The 23,693-nt window shown below is 43.5% G+C and overlaps 2 protein-coding genes across 2 annotated transcripts; both read right to left on the reverse strand.

Moving 5' to 3' along the window:
• Window positions 1-2,280: 2,280 nt before the first annotated feature.
• On the reverse strand, window positions 2,281-7,581 carry LOC143212936 (uncharacterized). The gene is made up of 7 exons (XM_076432259.1): window positions 7,547-7,581; window positions 7,035-7,200; window positions 6,328-6,632; window positions 5,884-6,160; window positions 5,704-5,810; window positions 5,529-5,635; window positions 2,281-4,628 (listed from the first exon to the last, which is right to left on the reverse strand). Exons 1-6 carry the CDS (start codon window positions 7,579-7,581, stop codon window positions 5,620-5,622), a joined length of 906 nt encoding a protein of 301 aa, XP_076288374.1. The 3' UTR covers window positions 2,281-4,628; window positions 5,529-5,619.
• A 983-nt stretch (window positions 7,582-8,564) lies between these two features.
• Apd-3l (apidermin 3 like) lies at window positions 8,565-13,446 on the reverse strand. The gene is made up of 4 exons (XM_076431455.1): window positions 13,288-13,446; window positions 11,118-11,409; window positions 10,659-11,021; window positions 8,565-10,539 (listed from the first exon to the last, which is right to left on the reverse strand). The coding sequence occupies exons 1-4, from the start codon at window positions 13,297-13,299 to the stop codon at window positions 10,382-10,384; spliced, it is 825 nt and encodes a 274-aa protein (XP_076287570.1). The 5' UTR covers window positions 13,300-13,446; the 3' UTR covers window positions 8,565-10,381.
• Window positions 13,447-23,693: the final 10,247 nt, after the last annotated feature.

Here is a 23,693-nt window from a genome sequence, read left to right on the forward strand (position 1 = left end):
ATTTAGAATGATAAGAAAATTATATGTATATTATTTTACATTAAAATGATTAAAGAAGTAAAAATTGATGCAGAAAATTTTCATAATTTCTATAATTTTTAATAAATTTTCATAATAGTTTTTTCATGCTTGCGTTGTCGATATGAGTATTATCATATTTTGAATTTTCGTTAGTGAGCGACATTTAGAATGGCAGGAAAATAATATGTATATTATTTCATATCAAAATGATTAAAGAAGTAAGAATTGATGCAGAAAAAATTTGCGTTGTTGTTATGAATTATGCAATATGGTGAATTTCAGAGAGTGAGTGAAATTTAAAATAGTAGGAAAACTAGAGAAATATATATATATTATTTTTTATTCAAATGATATTAAAGAAATAATTGGACGGAGAAAATTTTCCATAATAATCCGCAGTTTATTTATAACTGTGGCTATTGGATAATCTCTTAATGCTCTTATTTTTCCCGCGCACACTGTCACGGAAACATTCTCGTTCCCCTGGCACGTTATTTTCTCGATGTCAAGACCCGAATTCTTCACGCGGTCGGACTCGTTAGCGTTACGTCCGCAGTTTGTTTGACCATACCGGAGAAACGTAATCGGTGGCAGAATGAAACACTGAATTATGTATGAGCACGCGTGTACCTGCCTCCTTCGTTCAAAACGGCACTGTCTGGCCTGCGAGGAGAGTTCATGTGCACCATCACGTTATGGAAATTATGTGAACGCCGCTAAACTGTTCCATTCGACTCGTTTCCCTGTCGTGGACCGACAAAATCACCCGTAACAAATTTTTAATATCAAATTCCCTCGAACTAAAAAACATTCTTGTCCATTGATCATGTAAAATATAGATCTTTATTATCTGTGTTGAATTTAACTTGTTCATCTCAACGTCTTTTTGTCGAGAAATTTGTAAATATTTACGAGAACCCAGTGTTTATGACCTTGACCTTGATTTCTGATCTCAAGGTCACGCCAGGTCCAAGTTCCACTTAACTTTCTCATGTTTTATGCATGCGAAAATTGAAATGGTGGTCGCAGCAGATTTCTGATGACTTGTGTCCACAAAATTAGAAAGTTCTTAACATAAAAATTATTATTAGCAGAATATACTTTTTTAATACTCTTTCGCATACTCCTTCTCATTTGTTATGCATACGAAAATCGAAAAGCCAGTCGTACAAGTTTTCTGAAATGATTTTTAATTTTTGAAAAATTGAACCGAGTATTAGCGAATTTTTGTTGGAATTAATTGTGAAAGAAAAGAAGTTCTTTTAAATGTGAAGAACAAGCAGCCTTAGAGTTCCGTTCGACGAGGCAGTCGATTCAATGACGAAATGACCTTGGCCGCAAAACCCAGGCTCTCGCACGCCTCGTAAGCAGATTCTTCTGGGAACTCGTGTAGGAATCGCACACCCCCGAGAGTGAAAGGACCACGCCTGATCGCGAATATGCCAGTCGTGTCTGTGTTCTTCGTTCTTCGTTCTTCTATTTCCCGTTGGCGGGAAATTACGAAACCTCGCTACCTATCATTTCGGAATTATCCCGAGGAAATTGCGCCTCCATTATTACTTACCCTTCCCTCGTTATAGCAAGATTATAGAGAAACGAACGGCTAATAGATGGTAACGTGCTAAAAACATGTTCCACTGATTAACGTCTCACTTAATTGCGTTTCGAATTGCCGTTTTATTCGACCCACGTTTAAATTTTTTAAATGACCATATGTTAGAGTGGGGTCACATTTTAACACTAAACCTACCGAGCCACAGAAGTAACTGGTAGAAGTTCCCTTATAAAAATGACGAGATTGATTTTATTTAGACTTTGTGCGGCTCCTATTTTAATACGTGCACTACTAAAGATAAGGGCAAAAAAAATTAACAATTATTATGAAATTTTCTATGATAAAAATCATTAATAAAAAGTTGAGTATTATTGACATTTAAGATAATGTACGCAGGATATAAAGAAAAAAAAATTCGAAGAACACAATGACTAAAAAATATCGATTTTTATACTTTCTGGTTAGAAATAACGGTTATTAGTGTCCAAAAAATTGGATCCTCCACGATAACTGCTATCGATGAAGAAAAACGGTTTCGATTGCTCAAAGTAGTCATCGATGAGAGGAATTTATTTCTGTCGCTCATAACAGTTATCGATGAGAGAAATTTATTTCGATCGCTCATAACAATTATCGATGTTCGAATTTCTTTTCACTTGTTCATAATAATTATTGATGAGAAAATTTATTTTGGTTGTCATGTTTTTCGGATGGAGCAAGCCTGCGAAATTCATAGAGAAGGTTTCGTACAACAAGACGAGTCAACAGACCATAAGAAAACACAAAATCTGTTTGTTTGTCACATTAAATTCTATTTAATTTGACAAGTTGGTGAGACTACATAAAAATAAATCGCAGCATCATTTTTATTAACATTTCCACATTGGATACAGTTCAGTTCCATCGACAATCATACAACACTGTTACGCTGTTAACAATAGCAACAAATTGAATCGCGTTGGTACCCCGACAAAGCCTCTAATTTCAGAAGCTAGTGCGCGTAGCAAAGTATTTACAATTTAGGCCAGCCGCTGGTCAAGCAAGCTCCGTATAATCATCAGTCGATCTAGTTCGCCGAAATAGCTCTGAACCAGGCCATGCGGAGTAGCAGCTTACCGGAGCTGATCTAAATGGCTGCTTTGAAGGATGATCCAGGATTCGAAAGTCGTTGAAAGGGACAACAGAAAGAGCTCCGACTATTCGAGCGAGCGCGTTCAGAGCGAGGCTTTTAAAGCGTTTCCGTCAAAGCGATATTTTCCTGTAATCGTGGACTCCGTCTTCACGGAAACTAGTCTACCCCTCTGTAATTGCTCATTGTCGGTTAAAAAACAAAAGCCGACGAAATCTCATTTTCCCGAGCTAGGTGTCCACGAGTAGGGTTTTAGCTGCGACGACCGGGGTTTATAGGGAATCGATGAACGAACACTTCCGAGAGAACGGAAACAATAAAACTGCCGGAAAATTCTGCGGTGTACCAGCTATCGATTAGCCATCTTCGTCGTGGTGATCGAGACCGTTCAAGTGGTTTCTCCAGCCGCGGAGGTTAGCACGCATTCAATGGAGGGGGCTTTTATTTTTTCACGGTCAACTGCAGAAACCCCGGCTCTCCTCTCCGCGTTCAATCTCGATGGAATCCCAGTCCCTGGAAGAGATTTAAAGCCCTTTCAGACCAGCAGTCGTATTTGTGGCGAGCCAGGCCACAAAATTTCCCCTCGAACCTCGAAATATGATCGGTCAGCACCGCTCAGGACCGTTTTAATGCTCGCGATCGATCGATCCGCCTCCTCGAGGCTCAATGGAGATTATCTCCTCCGGAACTGTCCTCCAAGACCTGTCCACGAATTCTATTCTGCATCTATTTTCGTCTTCGGAATTTCGACTCCACTTTCGTGTCCAACGTTTGTTCGAATCGTTAATTTAAATCTTGCTGGTCAAATCGTCGTCTTCTTAAAAGTACAATGATGTGAGACACACTTAAGTGTTCATCTTTGGGACTTAAGTCTCGAGAAATTGTACATATTTGAACCGTGACAGTTTCGCGAAAAATTCTCGTACGACAGCAAACTTGGACTCATTTTAAAACTTGAAGCCTCTACTCTCGCATACCATTGTTCATGTTCCTCCATGATTCTTCTCCTGACGTAGCCGTTGAGAAATAAAATACCCACTTTTTTAAAAAAGTACTGCAAGTTCAAACGTGTCCAGAAACTTAGAAAAATTTTTCTTGTCAATGAATCTTCCACAGTTTTGAAGATTGAAGCTTTCTCTGTCCAACGACACCTTATAAAGTGCTGCACGATTTTTTTTCACTGTTTTATGGCACAAATACGAGGAGCAAGTTCTTTCAAAGTCCAACCACTCGTTCATACCTCGATAAAACGACGGGAAAAAGTCGCGCGTCACTTTTTAACACCTTGTTCGAAAGAGGATGCTTAGATCTTTAAATCTGTGGAAGATTCATTTACGAAAAAAATTTTTGAAAGTTTTCACAAACGTTTGAATTCGCAGTAATTTTTAGAAAAAAGTGGGTCTTCTATTTCTACACTGCAAGATCGTGAAAACGGTCCTCGAGAAAAACGTAAGGGTGGACGAAAGTAGAGGCTTCGAGCTTTGAAATGCGACCAAATTTATGTTTGTACTATATTTTTTAGCGAAATTATCGTACGTCAAATATTGAGAATTTCTCAAGAATCGTCTAGTCGCTTTATCAGCATTTCTTCACACAGTCGAGGATAAAGATTTGACACCGCGAGTCTCTTTGAGACCATCCGAATCGAACGCGTCTGCACGTCGATCAAAGGCCGGACACGCATTTCCCCCAGTTTCAAGATCAAAGGTGTATAGACAGCCTCCACACAGTGTCGTTTAGCTCCGGGATAGCCAAAGCTTGTTCGGCGAGTTTCAAGTCCATTTCGCGATGCTCGGGAAGCATGCTCAATTAAAAGGAACGTGCGGGCGGCCTGGGTATTGTTCCACAAAGCGTCGGTTATCCTTTCCGTTGACAGTTTCGCGCCATAATCGGTCCCTTTGCAGCTTACACAACCGGCCTCCACTGTAATTATTAGTGTACCAATTAACACCTGGTTCTAGCGGGAACCGTCTTCATTAGACTGCGGATCTTCATGCAAAAATTTATCTGATTCCTTTTATACTAGGTTGACAAGAAAGTAATTTCGGTATTTCAAGGTGAAATACGAAAACCCAATTTTTGAAGTGAAACTTCTTTGCTGAGGGGGCTACAATTTTCTAGCGTTACGGAAGTGACGAAATTTCGCGAATAACCTCGAATAGTTTGACAAGTAACATTTTCATAATTAATTCACTAACTTTAAAGACTTCATTGGTGAACTTTTAAGATTGTAGAATGTAAAATGGAGCCTTGGCTACATTCCCAATTCAGTTTTATGCAGGTTTGATGCTTAAATTGTTAGTTATTAACAAATTTTGGAGAAGTGGTATGTTATGTATGTCTGTCCTTGTCGCACAGTGTTCGACCATCCTTGCCTTACGCATTATGGGAACTTCCGGAACAATCAGCCCGCGCAACAATTGTTAATAACATTGGATAATACAGAATCAACCTCCAGCTACATTCACATGCAGTTTCTCATCGGATTTTGTTCCGATTCCTTTAGAAACCGGTTCCTTTAGTCGTACCGATGTAAGTTTTTCAAGATCTAGTTTATTTATACGTGAAAGCATATAGATTTTCTAATTTCGTTATAATAAATAACAACAATATTAACACAAGTTTTGAATAACACATTCAATTTCTATTTATTTGATAAATCCTAAGTTTTATACGGTTTTTTTTCTTAAGGCGTACGACTTGAGCAACCTCACCCTACATCATTTCGCCATAAAATACCGAAATTACTTTCTTGCCAACCCAATAGTTTCGAATTACAACTGCAATTGTATAAAATCCTCAGTCTTCCTGGTTAACAATTACCTCTGTGACGATGATGGAGTGATTGAGTCGTAGACCTCTTGGAACATAGGCAATCTCAAGTGAAATCAGGATCGAAGTTTTCTAAGGAACATCACTGACAGCCTTCCCTGTAATTAGTGAACCAATTGAAACTTGATGAAGGCCAACTAAACAATTTTATCATAGTTTGCAGTACCTCTGTGATGACGAAGATGTGACTGACTTGGTGACATTTGGAACATGGTATGAAGAATCACTTTTAGGATCGAAATATTTTAAGGAAAACTGAATACCATTGACAGCCTGTAATTATATTATTGATCCAATTAAAACTTGAAGAGGACCTCCAAAACATTTTTATAATTGTTTACAGTACCTCTGTGACGATGATGAAGTGATTCAATGACTTGGAGACTTTCTGGAACATTGGCGATGGATCATAATTGAATTGGGGAAAACTGAGGAAAATAAAGGAAAATGAGGAAAATAAGGTAAAATGGGGAAAATAAGGAAAAATGACGAAAATCGCTGACAGTCTGTAATTAATGCTGTAATTACAACTTGAAGAGGACCTCCCCAAAATTTTGATCATGCTGCACAGTTGCGAGGACGAAGACGTGGATCTTTCCTGGACAAAGCATGTCTGAAGGAGCCTGGAATGTGCAATGGATTAATGTCACGTTGCTTTGGGGAAATCGCATAACAGCATGATACAGTTCAGCGAAACTGCCGGGCAAGTACGTGAAACTCTAGGAAGCGTTCCGAGCCGGTGCATTATGCAAATGCAACTCTAAACACAGAAGGTGAAGATTTCACTTACGGAGACACGCGACGCAGAGCGGCGTCATTAGCGCGCAGACGAGCAATTTCGATTCGGACGTCGAACTTTCTAACGAGCTGACGACTCTTGACAAATCTGTCATTAGCAAACCAGTCGCGTGCAACGAACTTCCCAGCAACAGGCGGTCGATTCGTGTCTTGGACGGATAAACAAATAAATAGGAACTTCGTGGAGCGTTTCCAATCGCGAGCGAAAAAACAGCTCCATTTGTTTACCAACTTTATGCTGATTGCTAACGTTTTGCTGAAACAGAAGTGGTAATTACCAGTCGCAGTGTAAACTACCTTATTTGTTAATTAGACCTTTTCAAACAGTACAGAAATGTTAGCACTACAGTCTTCGTGGTTGCAGTAATTCTTAATAATTGCACAGAACAAAAACAATTAGCAGAAATAAATATAAATTTTCTTCATTATATTGTATTTCCTTGAACACACAATCACGCAAGTTGATTCCCGAGATCATTTCAAGCAACTTTTCCCTTTACGAAAATCTTGTCCGAGGCTCCGTTAAGGAGTTATCAACGAAAAACGTGGACCAATCACAGCGCCGCTGCAGCAGTGGGCGGAGCGCCACGCCTACTCCAGTAGTTTTTCGTTAATAACTCGGTAATGGAGCTTCGGAGGAGATTTCCGCAAAGGAAAAAGTTTCTTCAATTGAATTCGGGAATTACCTTGTGCAATTACAACATTTCTGTGACTAGTTTGTAGATTGGGTAAAGGATTTTTATAAAAATATTCAGGGGCCTGATCGAAGCTATAACATTGCTGAATTATTAACAATCCCGCGGACAGTTCGACAGCGACAAATGTATCCAAGTTCCAGCTCCACTTCTCTTCGACGCCATTGTTCCTGTTCGAATGGATCGCGTGAGATTCGGCTTAAGGGATCGCGAATAATCGTCCCGGGTGGCATTAATTCGCGAAAGCTGCTCGATAATTCACGAGGGCAGTCAAACTTTTCGCAGTCGACTCGACGACGAAGGATCTTTGCAAACTATTATACAATTCTCTATTTTAAACAACAAAACGGTCCGAACAATCCTATCGAAGATTGCGAAGACTCGAAATTTCCGAGCGTCGATCGCGAAGATCTTACAAAATGGAGATTGGTGAGTTGGGATATGAGAATGAATTGGAGACGTTTTTTTCTTTTTTAAAATAAGTTTATCGTTTATTTACAGAAAATTCATACATACATAAGGTATCTTTCAATCCTCGATATATTCGCCATTACTTTCGATGACTTTGTCCCGTGTGTCAGGCAACTGTCGTGTCCCCCTCTCGCAGAAAATGATGACGGTTTGACGCAATGAATGCATATTTAGGTGATAATCCGATGAGGCATGGTAATCCGGTGATCAAGCCGCACGAAGGAAGAACCTCCCAGCCCAAGGAAGAAATGATTCGATTTAATCATTTCAGTGGTATCCGCAGCACTTTTCTTTAATTGAAAAGCGAAAAGAATACAATGTCCAATGTGATGCTTGTGTGATGCAATCGTAATCGTGTGTTCCTAAATGGTGGCTAAATGTTGTTCGTTTCCTGTGAATATTTATATAGAATATGTCGTCTGTTTCTGTTAAACTCGAGTGTTCTTGGAGAGTGCTGCTGAAAATGTTCGAGAGATGTCTGAAAACGAAAAGGTGTTGAACGAACTGTGAAATGCAAAGAAATGGTGCAAAACTCAAAGGGCTCTAGAGTTCTAGAAATAAATGTAGAGTCCTGAAAGTGGATGTGGAGTTCTAGAAGTAAATGTAGAGTCCTGAAAGTGGATGTAGAGTTCTAGAAGTAAATGTAGAGTCCTGAAAGTGGATGTGGAGTTCTAGAAATTAATGTAGAGTCCTGAAAGTGGATGTGGAGTTCTAGAAGTGAATTTAGAGTCCTGAAAGTGGATGTGGAGTTCTAGAAATGAATGTAGAGTCCTGAAAGTGGATGTAGAGTTCTAGAAGTAAATGTAGAGTCCTGAAAGTGGATGTGGAGTTCTAGAAATGAATTTACAGTCGTGAAAGTGGATGTAGAATTCTAGAGGTGGCTGCAGAGTGCTAAAAGTGGACTATAGTGTGGACAAATGATGTATTGCGGAAGTGCAGAGTTCGTGGTGGAGATGGAGTTGTAGAAGTGTGTGGATGTTGGTGGTGGTGGTAGTGGTAGATGCGAAGATAGAGTTTTCATGTTTTTGACGTAATCGCAGGTCAGTGAAATGATCAGGAGAAGTGAGTTTTAAATACTGATGCTTTATTTTATATAAAGTATTGTATAAATGTATAAACGCTATAAATATGTGGTATCTATCTATGGTGGTGGTGGGGTGCTAGTCGTGATCGCAAAGAAAGGGTATGACGAGGGCGGGCGGGGTCGGGGGCCGGCAGCGGCGCGCCATCTATTTACATTCATTCACTCACGGAAAAGGGCTGAACCCTACCATAATCTACCGGTCTCTCTCTTTCACTAACATATTTAACACGATTACATTTAAAGAAGAAAAACAAAATACGAAAAAAAAATAGGAGAGAGAAAACGAACTCGTTATATATGTGTAGTTTGAGTGTGTGTCTTTCTATATACGTAGTACACATATAATTAGGCGATAAGAGAGTGTGGTGGTGGTGGTCGTTTGGTGGTTGTGCGCGCGTATGGTGTGGCAAAGAATGTGTTCATATATATATATACGCGAAGGAATAGTAGGTAAAAAATAGTATGTATACATGTATATATATATAAAGAGAAAACATAATATGCGCAAAGACAAAAAAGAAGAAAAAACGTAATGGACGGAGTAATGTAAAATAGTTATAAGAATAATGTATGCTTGAAGAATTGCGGCAGTGAGTGATAACAACTTGGCGTAGCCCGCTGGACAACCAAGAGAACAAAACCCTGACGTAAATTGATCAAGACGGTCTCTCTTTGCCTCCCGCACGAGTTCATCGGACAGAGAGAAAAAAAATCATTGAAAACTGGTGGTATCAAATAGTAATAAAAAAAAGAGAGAGAATAGTAAATAATGTGTCTGTGAAGAGCGGCGACCTTACAGGATGGAAGTGACGCAAGAGAAACAAAAATTAATAGAGAGAGTGTAACTGCCGGGAGCAACGTCGGGTGTTCAGAAAACAGAACAAGGCCCAGTTGGTCCAACGACGAAGCGCCAAAGCTCGTCCACGTGCCGGGTCCATGGGCGGTGTGGTTAGCAGCCGTGGGGGCGTCCAACGTGCGCAAAGAAACAATGGATCGAACGACGACGATTGATCGATTGGTTGTGCGTGAGTAGTTGTGTAAGATCCCGATAGGCTTTCCCGATCACGAACGTCTCGTGCTTAAAGATTGTGGGTCGTTGTTCGATCAAGTCGAATACGCGAGATGTTTATACCCTCCGCTACCTCGGCGGGAAAAGATGTTGTGCTAATCGCGGCTGGGCAATCGCGGCTTCGCTACGACCTCCTCCCGTGTTCGCGTAATATGTGTGTTGATGAATGGACGAAATTGACTAAAAAACACAGATACACATAGATATCCTTGTTCTCTCGCGGACAAACAAAAACCGAGAGTCTGGTCGAGACGAGGCCGCGGATCACGAATGGCCAGATCGCCACGGTGTCACCAACAATAATTCCCAATCAAGAATAGACAGAGAGAGAGATAGAGAGAGAGTGAGTGAGTGAGAGAGATCTGAACAACAGACCCGAGATCGGAGAAGACAGGCTAGCCGACTGTTTGATCGATGGTTCTCGGAGCTTTTCGGTGATTGTTCTTTGTCCGCGCGCTTCGTTATCTTATCTCGTGTTTATCTCGATATATACCGACAAAGGACTGCGATTAAAAATATTTTCTCCGACTATATACCGACTATACACCACTTAGACAAAAACGCCGCGCGCGGCCGCTTTTACTCTCGACACCATGTCCCCATGGTTGGACGAAGCTTTGGGGGGGTAGAAGACGTTGAGCGCGTTTGAGGATCGTTTGAGACCGGTAAGTGACTGTGGTGGGAATGCCGCCGTCGCCGAGCCGAGATCGCTGGGGCCTTAGAACGTCTAGTACTTGCCGAGTACCCCGGGGATGATAGCTCCGTGGGAGCCGAGACCGGCGTGGATAGCGCCAGACGGTCCGTTGATCACAGCAACACCACCGTCGTGTCCGCCGAGTCCACCAGCAATACCGGCACCAGCACCACCCACAACAGCGATGGCACCTGGAAGTCCCAATCACAAAACCGTTTTAGCGACCCTCATCTTCCTCTAGATGCTGATCAGATGATCAATGCTGATCAGGTGATCAGACAACGCCAAAGGCTACTGTTCGGATACAGACCAGCACCAGCGAGACCGAGACCTCCGAGACCAGCGGGCGCAGCAGCGGCAGCAGAGCCAGAGCTTCCATCATCACCGTTGATGTTTCCACTGCCAGCAAGAAGAGAAACACCACCGACGGAGGGTCCTACCAGGTTAGCGTGTCCTTGGGATGGTCCCACAAGGGTGGAGGTTCCAGCGGAGGCACCTACGCTGGTGAATGGTCCGGTAGCGGGTCCAACGAGACCAGCAGGTCCGGTACGGGGTCCACCTACGTTCTTGGCGCCTTCTTGGGGTCCAACCAGGTCAGAGGGGCCGGTCTGGGGTCCAACGTTAGCCTTGGGGCCTTCAGCGGGTCCAATGTCAGCCCTGCCTCCGATCACTCCTATATAGAACACACACCCGGTCCAGTGAGTTAAGCTCTGTCTCTGCGATGTCCACGGTCGGAGACTTGTCCTCTATATCTCTCGGTTCTACGCACCACCAGAGACGATCTGTTGAACACCAGCAGCTCCAGCCGCCGACGCAGCACCAGCAGCATAGCTGGCACCAAGACCACCGGATCCCAAGGAGGACGCACCACCTTGAAGGGACGACGCACTGCTCGCTCCCGCGGCAAGACCTCCGGTAAGACTAGCACCGCCACCGATGCCCAAGCCAATTCTGCCGATTCCACCTCCGTGACCTCCAAGACCTCCAAGACCTACACCGTAGCCACCTCCGTGGGCGATTCCGGCGTGCACCGTCGTTACTGCCAAGCAGGCGAATACAATCTGCAGACAGAGAACCGGAGATTGGTCACGATCCTCCACGAGGTCCCATCCTGTCTTCGTCAGAGTCAGCTAATCGCTTAGAATCTTCTTGCTGCCAATTAGGTTGGACACGAAAGCTGCCTGGGTAGAAGTTGATCGCTTGATGAAGAAATCAAATCAACCCATGGCAATCTTCGGTGTACTAGCAGCAGAAGGGTCTAATCGTGAGATGGGTCAAGAGTCAGTCAGCTGAACAATGAATTCTGTTCCAGAGACTCGAAGACGACGTTGAAGAGCGAGGATGAAGGCAACCGTTGCACCCGAAGACGAGCTATCGATCTCAGGTTTACGGAAGCGTCTCGGGGCCTATCACCGCGCGGATCTCCCATCGGCCTGGCACCGATTACGAGTCGCGCGCGCGCGCCCTGTTGTAACATATAACCGCGCCTTTCACTTTCGATACTATACCGTGCTAGGCTGACCGCGCTCGCGCCATGCCGTTTTACACGGGAAACGATTCTCGACACCTGGGAAAACTTTCTTAACGTACTCCAAGGTGTTGTTTCGCAACACCGTCTTCCACCTTGTGCAGCAGCACCAGCAACAGGACTCCGAGATACAAACCGCTTTGATGTTTCGCAATTGGAACACCGATCGAACGGATCACACTTTCCCGGGAGCTTTAACTATCTATGCCCCCCACCCTCTCTCTAGAGCAATCAATCGACGGCCCCGTTCACCACGCCTAACGACCATATTAGGGGAAGAAATTCCGGACGGGGTTGCCGCTTGCTTCGATAGAGCCCGGACTCGGGGAAAGAGTTCTCGTTTTATGCAATCGGCCAGTTGCGACCGGTTAACGTAATCGCCGGTTTCAGTAAAACAGTTACGCGGTACAGTCATCACTGATTCTAGTTGCAGACATTTATTATTGCTATCAAAATGGTTCTACGAGCTGTCTAGCTTTCAACTATTTAGTTTGGGATTAGCTAACTGGGAGCTATCAACAAAGACCTGAGGACCTATCTAGCTTTAAGCTAGCCAGCTTTGAGCTACCCAGCTTAGAGCTATCAATAAGATCTTCGATCTAACCGATGATTTTCCGACTTTGAAAATGATCGAGCGTTGTCACGTCTAGCGTTGCAGTCAACCGAGGGGGCTATGCATATCCATCGACTAGGAACTTTCACATCCCGGTGTGCTCGGAACGCGGTGACGTGGCCAATCGGCGTTCCGATCAGGAAGCGAACTGTTTCGAAACGACGACGCCGAGTTTTGCGGAGAACAGTTGGAAACCGATTTCCAGGAAAATTGACTCTGTTCTTTCGAACAGCCGGACAGCGAAGAGAGTAAAGAGGATCGAGCGACGGACGAACGGTGAATGAAGATGCGCAGAGGAGAACCGGTCCCCCGCGGCTGGTCTGAATGACGATGATACTACCGGAACCGGTTTTATAAGGTGGTCAGTGTACCATGCAGCGGCGCGGCGTGCAGCATGAATGGGACCGGCGCGGCGGCGCAAGAAGCCCCGTTTGTTCGGCCGCAAAAAGGACACACGAGGGAGAGAACACACTAGCCGCGAGCCGTGACATTGAATACCGCGAAAGATCTTGGGATCTTCGAGGAACAACCGAGGTTCGGAGAAAACTGTTTCCGGATTGACTCTACCCGATCGAACCGTGTCTATACTGATTTGAACTGTACTTCCAGGGAGAGAAGAGCCGAGGCTCGTGTTTCCCACAGGATCAAAGAGATTTCCGTTTGGAAAATTCAAACGATATTATTAATAATCGAGCGGAATGAAAAGCGAGATTTCCAGAGCACTTTGAACACGACAGATAGCTGAGACTATTCGAGACACCCCACGAATCACCAACCCCGTGGTGGTCGGATACTCACGAAGGCCTTCATGTTTGGTGTGTGTGTGGTGGGCTGGTAGTCCGGTGAATGACTGACTTGGGCCGGGCCGGCGGGCCTTATATACGCCTAACTCTACTCTGGCTACGCTCCACAATCACCATCCTTTCGAAAGCAAGGCGCTCCACACCACCCTCCCCCCAGAAAAACTATAATCCTAGCCGTACCAGCAGTACGGCCAGCATAGACGAACGTGTAGTCCCACCAGCTGGTCTTTGGTGGTCCCCCCTTTTGCGTCTCGCCGTACCGTGTGTACAGAGGTTGCCCCCCTGTCTTTGTAGGTTGTGTGTACCACCGGGGCCTCCGTCGTCTAACAGCCTCCTACTCCACCCGCCCCTACCAACACACGCAACGTTCCACACGGTACACACAGTATACCAGGCCACACCAAGTGCAACCAGGCACCACCCGGGTTACCTGGTCACCCATACACCTAACTCTCTCGGTCTCAGACCTCGCAACTTTGAGATTAACTCTTCCTGCTGGATCCCAACTACTCCGCGGATCTTGACAATGAGTGTGTCTCTCGAGAGGAGACCCTTCTCACCTTAAAAATTATTGCTGTCCGCGGACCTCCAGCTTAATGTCTCGTTAAGAGGTTGCACAGCACACTGTGGCTAGGAATCGTCTACGATACTTGCAAACAGCCCTTTGTGTCCATGGGCGCACTCGCATCGGACAATCTACTGGCGCTAAGAGAGCTGTACTAGATCTTCTTCTTGGCTAGGACTTTTCCTAAATCGAAGAGACCGTGTTTCTTCGATCAATAACTTCAGCAACCTAGAAACAATAGGTCTGGGTTGCAAGAAGAATGCTGTCTTGGCAAACAAATGGTCATTTTCTCAATCCAGAAGATCCAGAAGCAACACGTGAACATGGGAATCTGGAGTTTGCGGGTACGAGTACATCCCCAGTGGATTCCGAGGATTTCCTTTCGGCTGACATTATGTGAAAAATTTTATTATCACTGACTGGAGCACGAAGAGGAGGAGGAAGAAGAAGAAGAGGAACGGAAGAGACGTGGGCATCCGAGAATGGCGACACGCGCGGTCCAGATTACGGGGCCGCGGTCGTTACGTGGAAACGAGGTCCTCGCATCGAAAAGGAGTTTCGCGTTAGTGGCGAACGCGAAACGTTCTAAAGAGTTAGAATTACGGGTCGTTGAATGGCCTTAAGAAACCTGAATTCTTTTCTAAATAGATTGCCTGACGTCGCAGCCGCCGCCGTCGCTCGTTACTTATTACCTCAACCTACTAATTCCAGCTGGCACGCTGCATTATACGGGAACCTGGAAATAATCGGCCGCTGCCGAAGGGCTACCTTCCACCATACATCACAGTCGCAAGCTGATCCTTCGCCTCGTTCCCCTAAACGACAACACCTGGGCAGTTGGGAACCTCTGTCAAACGACAAAGCTACTTCGAAGTTAATTAGTTTTGGTCGACACGCGGTAACTACTGATAATTCTATATCCCCTTCTGTCACAGGATAAGCGTCTCACGAAGGTACCCCGTCGATCTCAATTCGAGAAAACGTCGCATTTGAGGACCCAGACCATGTTGCATCAGTACTCCCTAGCTCAGAATAAGTGTCCGAGGATAGCCCATCGATGCGAGAATTCTTTTTAGAGATGTCTACGAATGATTCCCGCATGATTCCCTTGTATTATAGTTCAGGATAAGTGTCCAGGAGTTCCCCGAGCGAGATAGAACCGAGGATCCGGCGAATCGGAGGCCGCAGACGGCGAGGAAGCCGCGATGGAAATCGATTCGGCGATGCTCACGCGTGTTTTCTCGCGGAGTCTCGGCGACTCGCGTGCCATTTTCACTTTTGCGGGACGGACAGAGGTTGCATCCGCGCGCGTCTCTAGTTTCCATGGCAGACCGCCCCGAGATATATTTGCGGAGATAACATTATTCCACGGATCCGTAAGCTGGCGCAATCTACATAATTGTGCAACCGGCGATCAGGTTGTGGCTCGCGTCGGGGGGAAAAAAATCGTCTGATAAACGGACAAGCACGTAACGTACGGTTTCGACCGGTCGGCTTTTGTTGTATCTATTGTTGTATCGCGGACATGATTCAATGCTGACGCGCGCGCGATAGAGACGAAGAAGAAAAAAAGGAATAAAGGAAACGAGACGACCCTGGGAAAAACTCTGATGTCTTAATCGAGTCTCGGCAGAGGCTAATTAAATCGAATTAGAAGCTAATTAGTCGGGAGGGGGGGCGGGGATTTCGGGGGGCGCGTATCACGGCCGAGTAGATTTCCGGCTCGCGCACGGCTGTTCGAAGTGAAAGCCATTATATTATTTAGGCGAAAAATGCGCCCGGCTATCGCGAAAGTCGCCCGCGCGTGTCTTTTCTCGCCAGCCCTGACCGGTTTCGAATATATAAAGCGATACCGCGGCTCGGACGCACGTTCTTCTCGATTCTCGCCTCACCCTCGAAACAGTAGCGGCGATCGATTAGCGCCGCGATCAAGAGAACCGCAATTAACCGTGCTCGTTATTCATTTAGCGGACGGCGACGCGATTAACGCCGATTAATCGATCGATTCTCGATACAGAACTGTTTGCACAGTCATTGTATATTGTGACCGGCTTTCGATTAAAAATTGTTGATTGATTCACCTGGTAATTTGATATCGTATTTCGGAGGGCTGTCATTTATTTAATTTATTGTTTATGTACGTTGTACTTGAACCGTGCGATTCCTGATACCATTTCGAACAACTTTTACCGTACCGGAAATGTTCTCCGTGGCTCCGTTGCGGAGTTATTGTCGAAAAACGTTGACCAATTACAGTGTTTTTCGTTAGTAACTCCTGAACGGAGCCTCGGAGGGTATTTTCGCAAAGGGAAAAGTTGCCTCGAATGACGTCAGGAATGAGCTTGTTAGAGTACAATGTTTTGGGAGAATTTCTATTGGAATTGAATGATTCATCTGCTAATTTGATATTATAATTCGGAAGGCTGTCATTTATTTAATTTATTGTTTATGTACGTTGTACTTGAACCGGGCGCTTCCTTACCGTAGTGGAAATGTTCTCCGGGGCTCCGTTGCGGAGTTATTATCGAAAAACTTAGACCAATTACAGTGTTTTTCGTTAGTAACTCCTGGACGGAGCCTCGGAGGGTATTTTCGCAAAGGGAAAAGTTGCTTCGAATGACGTCAAGAATGAGCTCGTTGGAGCACAATTTTTTTTTAATTGTGCGGTAATTGAAGATGGGCGGTTAGTTGACCTAATGTTTGCGGTCGTTCATTATATTTACAGAGCTATGTTGCTCCTAGTCCGAGAGCATTGTTTGCTATAATTGGGAGGTTGGATCTATTCGCGAACCTATTGTTACCCGAATACACGATGTTTGCTGTGTTTCAGAATTGTTGCGGTCTAGTTTTCGACATGAGATTCAATTATTCGGCCATGTTGAAAATCAAAAACTCGGCTCCACGGAAATCGTATTTTCGACTTAGCAACAATTGCATCGGCGCGAAACAATTTTCTATGCTTTCGGGCGATCAGCGTTGCCACACGTTTCAGGCTGCAATTAACGCGGTTCGGCGTTTTTCGCGTTGCGTAATCGAAATAGCTCGCCGGTCCTGCGCCGAGGGTGAGTCCGCGCGAGAAAAAGTAACAGCTCGCTCGCGAGTCGTCCATGCTCCCGTGATTCCGTGATGAACTTTGATACCGCTCGTTTGCTGCACACGTCGCCGTTCTCATGCATCGATCGTACCAATCGGAGCGTGTCCCTTTCTCTATCCTGCGAGCGGACCTTAAGGCCGGCTTTGCGCAGCTCGTTTCGCATTGTGCGACTTCGTTTCGGCCGATCCGCCACGATCTTCCGCCCGAAATTCAGTTCACGACGAATCTCGTACGACAGTGCAGAACATCTTTCCCGAGTGCAGCATCTATAGTTTGTGCGACCCCGCCATCTTGGATTAATGACAGACCCCTTGGATTAAGCCTGCGGATTTTTATGAAAAAGAAACGAATTTTTACGAACAAAATGATATGGTAGCTAATAAGTGTAACAGTGCCTCTTAATGTTTATGAGAAAATCGAGTTAGTGCATAATTTACAGAACAAAATTTAGTCCGTTTTCCATCTCTTTAAATGGTTATGAACGTATTTTCACACCAGCAGAAGTAGAAATGTGTAAAACTCACATGCTTATGACAAGTATTAATTTATATTGTTAAAGGTTATGGAATAAATTGAGTCCGAAACGTCGAATTAAATTTCATGTAATATTTTGAAAACTTGCTTATTTTTTCCAACTGATCGAACCAGAGCGCCAATAACATTAATTGTAGTATAAATTACTAAGAAAGGACATGCATAAAAAAAAAACTTTTGGTATAAAGGTACTGATATTATAAGTTAATCCTGCATAATTTTTTTTGAAAGTGTGTAACGATCCATTAAAATAATCAATACTATTACATAGAGTGTTGGAGAGTTCGCAATAATTCGATTTATAGGATTTATTAATCCATATGCGGATTTGCATTTAAGTGTTTGAAAACCTGCTCGAGATCTCAAAGCACGTTCAGGTGCGTAAAAATTGATTTGCATAAGGAGAGAGGGACAATCTATATGGTTATTAATTAAATTAAAAATAAACCTCTGGTCGGATACTCTTCTGCGAGCAGACAATGTTTCCAGGTTGACTATGTTTAATATTGTGGAGTAATCGTGATCAAAGATTGACATATGATTATTAATCTTATAAGAACAAAACCGAAGAAATTTATGCTGCACTCTATCTAGCATGATTTCGTAATTTAAGCTATTCGGAGACCATATAACTGAAGCAAATTCCAACATTATGTTTATTTATTACGACCATATTTATCAATTTTTTAAAAATTGTCTTCGCCAATTTCTTTCCTGCTCCAATCATTTTAATCAATTGAAAATAACACATAGATGTTCTTGAAATCCGCAGTCTACATATAAGATAATAAACATAAGATGTGAGCAAGATTTTAGATAAATGAGGAGAGATCAGCTGTGCCAAACTAGCCAGACCTCGCTCCGAATTCCCGGAACGCCGTGACCTTGTCAAGGTTGCTCGATGGTAGAATCGATCCCTACGAGGATCGTAAATCGCAGAGTTCGAGACACCGTTGAGCCATCGTGTTACACGACGGAGTTTCCCCGATTTTCCACCGCGATTTAGTCGGCCACGGTTTCCACGGGAAAAGTTACAATGGACGAGTGTTGTTGTTGTTGTTGTTTCGCTTCGAGTGGCGACAGGACCTTCATCCGATCCTCCTGGGAGGATTAGACGTACTCTCGACAGCTGAAAGCACTGGAAAAGAGTAGCTGAACCCTGCCGGACTATAAACAGCTTTGGGTCAAAATAGACCCGGACACCGCGATCATAGAATTAATCTTTTTTCTATTCTAAATAACTGCCCATTTTTCCCACGAATGCAAGGAATCCCCAATCGACATGTAAAACTGAAAATTGACATGCTTCTAGACCTCAAAATTTCATGAAGAAGATGCTAAAGTCTCTGCTACCCAATACGCAAAAAATGCTGATGAATCTTAGAGCAGGGTTCCTAAATGTTACAGTCCCCTCACAACTTGAAGGTAGAGTCAGTATGTTATGGCTTTGCCTCGAGTTGAAGGCCCCGAAGAGGACCGTCTGCGACCTCCAGCTGGAGAAACTCCGATAAGAGGTGGACGAGGACGCGCGACGCCAATGCTCTAATTTTTATGTAACATCAGGATGTGAAACCGGAGAAATTTTCGCGGCGTCGCAGCGGGGGATCCGTGAGAAACGCGTGTCCGTTGCACGCCGCTGCGCTGGGGACGATAGTGGAAGTATGCGACAGCATAATCGCCGTCTGCAGAGCCTTCTGATGCGCACCGACCGAGTCGCATTGTGGTCCTGATTCAATTTTTCCGAACGACAGCTTCCTAACGTTGCAAGCAATTTCTTCAAAAGTGTTGGCCATCACTAATAAAACAAACTGATTGATAAAATATTAATTATTCACTGTTCTAGGCGCCACAGACGCCAGTAATCGACAAAAATTGAATCCGTCACTGTCAAAATCCGATTAGTTCGGATATTCGGGGTTGCGCTCTATCGTGATTTACTTAACCAAATGAACCTCTAAACCCATCATGTTGGTACTCCTTTTACTCGGGAAAGTGCCGTGCATGTCCCTATCAAGGTCCCATGAAATAATTATTATAGACAATCGAGTAATTTCACAAAATTAGTATTGTTTAATATAGGTCCTCAGCGTTAGGGGTACTTGGGAGCTACACCCGGGATCCTGATCCCAGTTTATCGATGCTGGTCCATCAATCGAGCCCTGAAGACAGGTAGTACTTCTCGCAGCGTTGCACAAAATGGCCGAACCTCAAATCGAGTTTGGAAAAATGGCCAAGGGTTAGTTGTTCGGTTATGGGGGTTAATTCGTCGATCTCGTGTTGGTGCTGTCTGGTTTCTCGGCGATATGGTTGCTCCATTTCGCCGAGTGCAGGCCAGGCCAATCAGTGTGACACGTACGCACGACGGAAAGCTGATGTTTAACGAGCTCGCGATGGAAACTCGTTAACTTTCGTGCACGGAGCCGGCCGGCCGGCTCGAGGATATTTCCAAAGCGTGAACCGGGGCATTTTCTTGGGCATGGTGCTCTACCGATCGCCACATATAAAGAGTCCGGACCGGCCCGGCTAAATTGTGTCTTGCTCCTCGCGCGACGGGCCCCGGGTCACAGAGAAAGGAGGAACGATAAGGGAAAAACGAGCGCTTAGGCGTGCAGAGACATAGTCCAGTCGTTTTACCTACCCTCGGGCCCGGTATGGTCACAGACCGGAAGAACGTTGCACAATCAATTAGCATACGCATACCGCGTCGGTTGGTGCAACCCTAACTCCAATTCCAATCTCAGGGAAATCGACGCATGGCCGCTCTAAACAGCCTGCAGTTCTCTCCAAGCTGAACCAGAGTGATTTAAACACCGTTCCAGAGAGATTCGTTTGTTCTAAATTAGAGAGTCGTTTCTATCCATCACTCTCGGTTTTCGAGATATTCGAGGAGACATACTGTTAAGCGTGATTATTATGAAATGGATGGATAAGATCGACACTGAAATTAACTAAATAAAATAATTGAATACTGAATTTATTTATTATTAAGGGAAGAGAGAGAGAGAGAGAGAGAGAGAGAAAGATTTTTTTTATTTTGCATAAAGATCCGCAGTCTGAATATAGCAGTATATTTAAATTCTTTTAATGATTTGTACTATTTTCAATGACACCAACTGGTTTTTGTGATAACTGCGTGAAATCCGCTGTCCAGTCATAATCGATGCGTTAATTATTGACCGGCTCGGTCAGCGAGCAGCACGCAAACGGTAATTCTAGTTCAGTGGCATCATAGACGTGATCCAGTCCCGAGGAAAGTCACCGAGCGACCTGATCGCGCAAGCTGCCGGCAATATTGCGGCAGACGATCGGGTGAAAAAAATATATAGCGCGCCGTTGCGCAGAAAATTTTCTTTCGAGAAAGTCCGCGCGCGACCTGGAAACGTCATTAACGAAAACAAAGCTCGTTATTCACCCGGAGCATTATCGGTTAATTAAAAATTGTATTTGGCGTGTCGACGTTGCTCAGTCCGAGTTAAGCAAGAGCGATCGCGAGCCGAGGAAAGTTGGAAAAAGGAGATAAATCTACTATGCAAATAGAGAAATAATATTGCTCGGATGTAACGTTCATACTTCAGTATTTTTTAATAACCCAGGCGACTGAAATTTATTAACTTTACGAACGGAACTGGTCGGGATGAAAAGTTGTAAGCTTTTTGCATGCGGAGAATTTATTAGTTCATATATGTTTTTTGTAAAAGTCTCAATTAAACTTTTTTTTCAATTCTGATTATGATGCAGGTTTTTAAAATCCTGTTTCGTGTTGATGATTCGAATGATTTTCTTAATGATTATATAATTATATAAATAATAATTCGATATATAATTATTTCTTAAAATAATAAAATACTTTAGAGCCTCAATTAAAATTTTCTTTTGCAGGTTTTTAAATGCAGTTTGTAAGTGCACATTTTTAATACAGGTTTTTAAAATCTTGTTTCGTGTTGATGATTCGAATGATTTTCTTAATGATTACATAATTCTATAAATAATAATTCAATATATAATTGTTTCTTAAAATAATAAAATAATTTAGAGCCTCAATTAAAATTTTCTTCTGCAGGTTTTTAAATGCAGCTTGTAAGTGCACATTTTTAATGCAGGTTTTTAAAATCCTGTTTCGTATAGATGATTAGAATGATTTTCTTAATGCCATATATGATTATATATATATATATATATATATATATACATATATATATAATTCTATAAATAATTCTATATATAATTATAATTTTATATAATTATTTTTTAAAATAATAAAATCATGTTGAGCCTCGATTAAAATTTTAAATGCGCATTATTAATGCAAGTTTTTTAAAATCCTGTTTTGTGTACAATGCAGATGATTAAAATGATTTTCTTCGATTCTTGAGGTATAGTGCACGGTGCAGCATGAGTGCATGCGACGGTGCAGCCTAACGTGAACACGCGTGAGTATGCGTGACCGTGCAACCGTTGCAGGAACACGGAAATTATATTTCGCTTTTACGGTTACAACGTCGCTTGGTTGTCATGAACGCGGCCCGTTGCCGATGACTTAAATATCGTTGACGTGGATCGCTGCGTGCCATAAACATGCAGCAGAAAGTGCCGTGGGAGGGATTAGCATAAGAAAGTAATTATTATATAAAGTAGGATTAGCTCGCTGCGAAATAAAGCTCTCCGAGATTTCTATCGCGATATCAACGCCGTTTTCACAGCATTCTTCGAGACAATGACTATTTATGCGTGCGACATGCGATCTGTGCGGTATCTCTGGAAAATGCAACCATAAGTGTTCTTTAAAGGAACCCCATCCACCACGATTTATTTCGCAATCACCATTTATTTCGTATTATTTATTCCGTATCTTCCTTTCTTTAATTAAAAACAATCTAAAGTGTGTGTTATCATCGTTAATCAATAAATCCTCCATACTCGATAGTGCATATTGTAATGCCTAACTGCAGGTCTTTCGCAATATAAAAATGAAAAGCAATAATCTGTTGCAATAATGCAGTCAAGCGTCCTACAAATGGTCAGACAAACATTCACAGTGCCAGCCATTTTTTATTCACGATTATTCAGATTGCAAATTCCCATGAGAAATTGTTCAACAAATTTGTTTTCGTCGCACATATATCAGTTGAAAATGGTTAAAGATTTCGATTATCTTTTATTCACGATTATCGAATTGCAAATTCCTAAATTTATTAAATTAACAAATTTATTTCTTCCGATATCGGCGTCCCAAAAGAAAGCACAATACACGCGAGTAATAAATATTGCGTTGTCAACGAGGGATGCAGGAGATTAAAATTGGCAGTGAGATTGCAATGGCTGATGGAGTCGTAGCGGTTAAGGGAAACCGGGAACGCAGACAATGCAGTTGATCGTCGAGGTGCACACAGATTGAGGCGAGTAGTATGCGCTCGCGACTAACCAGCCTGCAGAACACGGAAATGATAGGCAGCTCCGAGCTGGACGGAGCGGTAGCCCACACTATCTCGCTCCGACGATTGCGTAAGATACTTTCGAGTTTAGTTGCCGAAGCGAACTACTCGTGGTACGTTGCCTGCCCTGCCTTTGTGCTCGGTTTTATTTTCTTCGGAGACCAAAAATCCGGGATCAACCCCATTTTTTGTTTTGTTTTGTACAGAGTGACAAGAAATAACGAAGCTAATCATTTCTTATTATAATTCTGTCAAATTGACGAATTTTGAAAAACCAAATAATACCAACCATAACATGGACCTTTAGTATTCATATATTTAAGAAGTTTCGAAATGGCCACCCTTTGCGCCGATACAGAGGCTCAAACGTGTCTTGAAATTTTCGGCAATGGGCCGCAGCTCTTCTGGCGTCATTCGGTCCCACTCCTGCTACAGAGATTTTTTCAATGACTCCAAATTTTTATGGGGCCGAGCACAGGCCCTGGCCTCCAGAATCGACCACACGCTGTAGTCCATCGGGTTGAGATTCAGTGAGTACGGCGGCCATTCCACAGATGTGATGAAACCTGGAAAATGGGCTTTGCACCACTCCTGAGTCGTTTTCGCTCCGTGGGCCGGCGCGGAATCCTGCTGTAACGTCCATTCTGGATTGCCGAGGTGCTGTTGGGCCCACAGAAGTACTACGGGCTTCGAGAATGTCCCGTCGATACACTTCTTGGTTGATTTTGACCCCTTGATCCACGAAAACCGTAGCAAATCCCATTTTCCAGGTTTCA

This window comes from Lasioglossum baleicum, chromosome 10 (assembly GCF_051020765.1).
Source record: "Lasioglossum baleicum chromosome 10, iyLasBale1, whole genome shotgun sequence".
NCBI lineage: Eukaryota > Metazoa > Arthropoda > Insecta > Hymenoptera > Halictidae > Lasioglossum > Lasioglossum baleicum.